General features: G+C 37.9%; 1 protein-coding gene across 1 annotated transcript; it reads left to right on the top strand.

Annotated features, from left to right (window-relative positions):
• LOC101292780 lies at positions 1-3,099 on the top strand. Its single transcript, XM_004294364.1, has 4 exons — positions 1-125; positions 239-1,009; positions 1,102-1,259; positions 2,518-3,099. Exons 1-4 carry the CDS (start codon positions 115-117, stop codon positions 2,868-2,870), a joined length of 1,293 nt encoding a protein of 430 aa, XP_004294412.1. The 5' UTR covers positions 1-114; the 3' UTR covers positions 2,871-3,099.
• Positions 3,100-4,191: the final 1,092 nt, after the last annotated feature.

Below are 4,191 nucleotides of genomic sequence, written 5' to 3'. Positions count from 1 at the left end.
CACACTAAAATCGCTCAAATTGTAAACTGAAGTTGGCTGGATCGCTGGCTACTCTGCTCAAGAGCGGATATCACATGATTATTGATCGAATAGGGAAGCTATTTGGCATCAGCAATGGGAGAAAGGTAAGCTCTCACCCCCCTATTGTTTTGATTCTGTCTCTGGTTTGAATCTGAAGGTCAATTAGGGTCTATGATTTAGGGTTTAGGGTTTATGGGCCTTGTTCTATTCAACACAGGAAAGGTAAAGGTAAGAAAGACAAGGAGGAGTTGTTATTGTCCTGGAGCTTCCCTCCCCAGGGCTGGTACAAGCTCAACGTAGATGGGAGTCGGCGACATAAACCTCAGTGCATTGGAGGAGGTGGTGTGATTCGAAACGAAAACGGAGAATGGGTTGCAGGATTTGTAGCCAATTTCGGAACAGGGAAAGCTATTGAGGCAGAGCTCAAGGCCCTGCACACAGGCTTGGAACTTGCTTTGAAATCTCGGGTGGAATGTCTTGAGGTAGAAACTGACTCGCAGCTGGCTGTAAATCTTTTATCGAATGTAGGCACATTGTACCAAGAACACCATCTGATTGAACTGATTAAAAGCTGCAATGCTCTTTTAAACCAAAACTCGAGATGGACAATAAGTGGTGTGTATAGACAGCAGAACTGTGTGGCTGATTGTCTAGCCGGATTGGGCCATACTTTGGAGGAAGGGGTTACGACTTATTATGATTCACCCCCTACTGCCTGTGAACCGATATTACTTGAGGATCAGTCTATGGTTGCTCGAACCAGGTTGATTTCTCTTCGTAAATTGATGAATCAGAATGCTGGTAATATATTGATTCCAAGGTCGTATAGGTTTAAGAATCATTATGTTCTTAGCATGAAGAATGCGAAAGTTGAGGAAGGGGATGATCTTGAACCTGTGACATTCACATGGAAAATTGACAACTTCTCTAAGATGGATACCGCCTCCAAGCATTACTCTGATAATTTTGTCATTGGCAATTCTAAATGGTAATTTGGAGTATCTACTACTAATTACATGCTTTAAAGTTGTATACTTCGGATATATATGTTATCGTTTTCGACTTGACTGGTTTGGTCAGGCGGATCCTTCTGTATCTGAAGGGGAATGCTGTTGATTACTTGTCACCATATTTGGATGTCCCGGATGTTTCAAAATTGCCTCAGGGGTGGTCTAGATGTGCACATTTCAGCTTGACAGTGGTTAATCAACTTCAACCCAGCAAATCAATAACAAAGGGTACTTTATCTTCCGTTTTTCTGTGGCACATCTATGGTTGCACCGGTCATTATGTAGTCTAATTTACTAAGTTGAACCAGTGATTCTTGCATATTGTTATTGGGGGTTTGGGTTTTATTCAGTTGACACTTGCTGCGTAAGAATGAGATACTACGTGGAACCACCAGTGATTCTTGCATACTGTTAATGGGGGTTTAGGTTTTATTCAGTTGATACTTGCTGCATAAGAATGAGATACTGTATGATTATTTGCGTACTTTTCTAGACATCTTCTTCAGAACTGTAACGTTTTTATTAAATGACAGGGTGTTGACCATAGTCTTTGAGTCTTCATTGTAGTAATGATTGTAGACATTCTATGTAATTAGCAGGTAGGGGAAGAAACAAAGTATTTTTTCCTTTAGTCTGGATCAGAAAAGTTATAGTTCTCTTTCTTTTATAAGTTATTGAGTATTATAGAACTCACACAATATCTTATCTTATTGTTCTTTTTTTTTTGTCTGGTTTCATGTCACGTACCATCATGGAGAAACAAAAATTGTCTGGACTTTTTTATTTTTATTTTCCTTGTATTTTCCCTTCAATTCCTCAAAGTAACCAAGCAGGCAAACACAGAATAAAAAAAACCTTCGTTTTATATTCTTCTTTCTACTTTTTTCCTGAGAATGAGACAGTTTGTACATTCATGGATTGGGTGCCCTGTTAATGTAGTATCACAATTTACCCCTGACTTTTACTCTGCAGATTGATCATTCACTTTTATTAAGACCATCGCACACTGGATATAAGCAACTTGAAGCTAGTTGTGACCTGGTTGTGTCATTTTGATCATTGAACATAAAAAGAGTGTACATCGTATAGTGGCTATAAATAATGATTATAACATGAAAAAAAGTGCTCTCTATTTTGTTAAGCTTCTGGTGAACTGGCTGCCAATGTCTATTTAGTTGAACATTGCAAAATATCACAGGCATCCATTTGCTTAGTTTGCCCCAAATGCCTCTAACAACTCGAGTTCTGATACCTACGTAGTTTCCTTGTGTGAAAGTTCCTCTTTGGAATATAGATCAAACGATATTGACATGCCTCTATAATTGATTATAATCATATTGCTCTATGCAACCTTAGTTGACTTCATCTCTCTGTACCCATAAATAAATTTTCCTATTTATTACTATTTTTATTTCTTTATTGCGTACTAGTTGGCTATGCCTTTTTATGAACTTTCTTTTTTGTGATATCTTATTTTGATTTTCAGAAGCTGTACATGTATTCAGTGCTTGTGACAGTGACTGTGGCTTCAAATTTTTAGTTCCTCTCAGTTGGCTTTCTGACCATGGTAATGAGTATCTTGTAAATGATGTATGTATTCTTGAAGCCAAGGTCGAACTTCATAAGGTGAAGGCTAAGAATTTAAAAGATAAAAGAACTGTTGGTTCTGCACCTGTGGAGCAGGGCCCTGATATCGATTCTGTAAAGGACCCAGACAGATTAACTACATGCAAGGAACTGAATTGCGAACAGATGGCTGCCGGTCATGATGCACCAAGTTTTGAAAAAAATAGCACCGAGCCTACTAGCCCTTCATCATCAGTTGAGGATGCACATTAGGAACTGGGACCTTTAGATGTGGATCTGTATCCTCCTGGCTCATTGGCAGGAAGCAGCATACGGAGTTGTTAAAAGGTGCCTGCTTACTGGGATGCACCAAGTTTCTGATGATGATATACATACGGAGCACCCTCAAGTGTAGATTCTGTAAACGCATGTATTTGTCATACGAAAGTTTGTTTTCTTCATAAATCAGTCAGAGAGATTACATTGGCGATTTAAAACTTCATATTGAATGTAGTCCCCAATTACTACCAATGGTAAGAGGAAGCATTCTCCAACTAACGAAGGTCTCCGGGTATGTGTGTATTTCAGATATGAGGGGCTCCATGGAGCTCGATTGACATGACTTGGCAGAGTATCAATAAATGTTGGAGATTGGTCAGAAATATGAAGATTCTTGATGTTATTGTTTCAATCAATGTTCATCAGAAGCGAGGATTTCAAATTAGGTTCATGGTTGAATACTAATAATTTTTTTACTTGTGCTGAAAATTCCTATATTTCGTTTGTACATAATTCTTATTTCCCGGGTAATACGAGACAATTATTGTTGAGGGGCCGATATACTAACACTATAATTCTGATACAGGACAAGTTGAGTAAGAACTGAAAGGTAGTGATTTGTTTAGATATTCTTAAAACACAGGAGAGTTGAGATTTAGAAGTCTCAAGAAAACCAAGGGTGAAACAACTAGTACCACACCAGTAGAACCTCAGACATCACACCACTCACCAGTGTTTCTAGGCATCACATCTAGAGATTTTAGGCATCACACAGGCCTGAAGAGAAAGCAAAGCTATCGAATTTTTATCAACTTAAATCTGGACTTAAAAGACTAACAATTTCTCCATATAGAGAGGTTAAAACCCTAGATCAATAATGATCAAGTAACCCTAATATTCTAGAATTTAAACAATTTAAAAAAACCCTAGATCAATAATGATCAAGTAACCCTAATATTCTAGAATTTAAACAATTTAAAAAAAAAAGAAATCTAAAATAAGAAAGAAATCATGAACTTTCCCATATCCTGGCGACTAATAGGTGTAGACTCACTCCACCAGGTCACTAGGCTCTATCTCAAGCGATTTCGTCTTGAGGTTGTGAAGGACTTTCTTCTTGGTTGCTTCAGGTTTTTTGAACGTCTTTCCCTCGTGTTTCCCCACTTTCCCCTGTGTTTCCCCATATTATAGGTTTCAAGACAACCTTTTGTTGGAAGATTTGGGTCGATGGATGTTAATAACGCCATCAGATTTTGTCACCTACAAAATCACATGAATACTCAAAATTATTAACAAATAATAATACTTATAATGA

The sequence above is a fragment of the Fragaria vesca genome, linkage group LG3 (genome assembly GCF_000184155.1).
Source record: "Fragaria vesca subsp. vesca linkage group LG3, FraVesHawaii_1.0, whole genome shotgun sequence".
In the NCBI taxonomy this organism is placed as follows: domain Eukaryota; kingdom Viridiplantae; phylum Streptophyta; class Magnoliopsida; order Rosales; family Rosaceae; genus Fragaria; species Fragaria vesca.
This window is presented reverse-complemented; position numbering and strand designations above follow the sequence as displayed.

Excerpts from the sequence above, each read along its gene's own strand:
- LOC101292780 (XM_004294364.1), top strand. Across the intron at positions 1,010-1,101 it reads GTCATTGGCAATTCTAAATG|GCGGATCCTTCTGTATCTGA; the intron begins GTAATTTGGAGT and ends TGGTTTGGTCAG. Across the intron at positions 1,260-2,517 it reads CAGCAAATCAATAACAAAGG|AAGCTGTACATGTATTCAGT; the intron begins GTACTTTATCTT and ends TTTGATTTTCAG.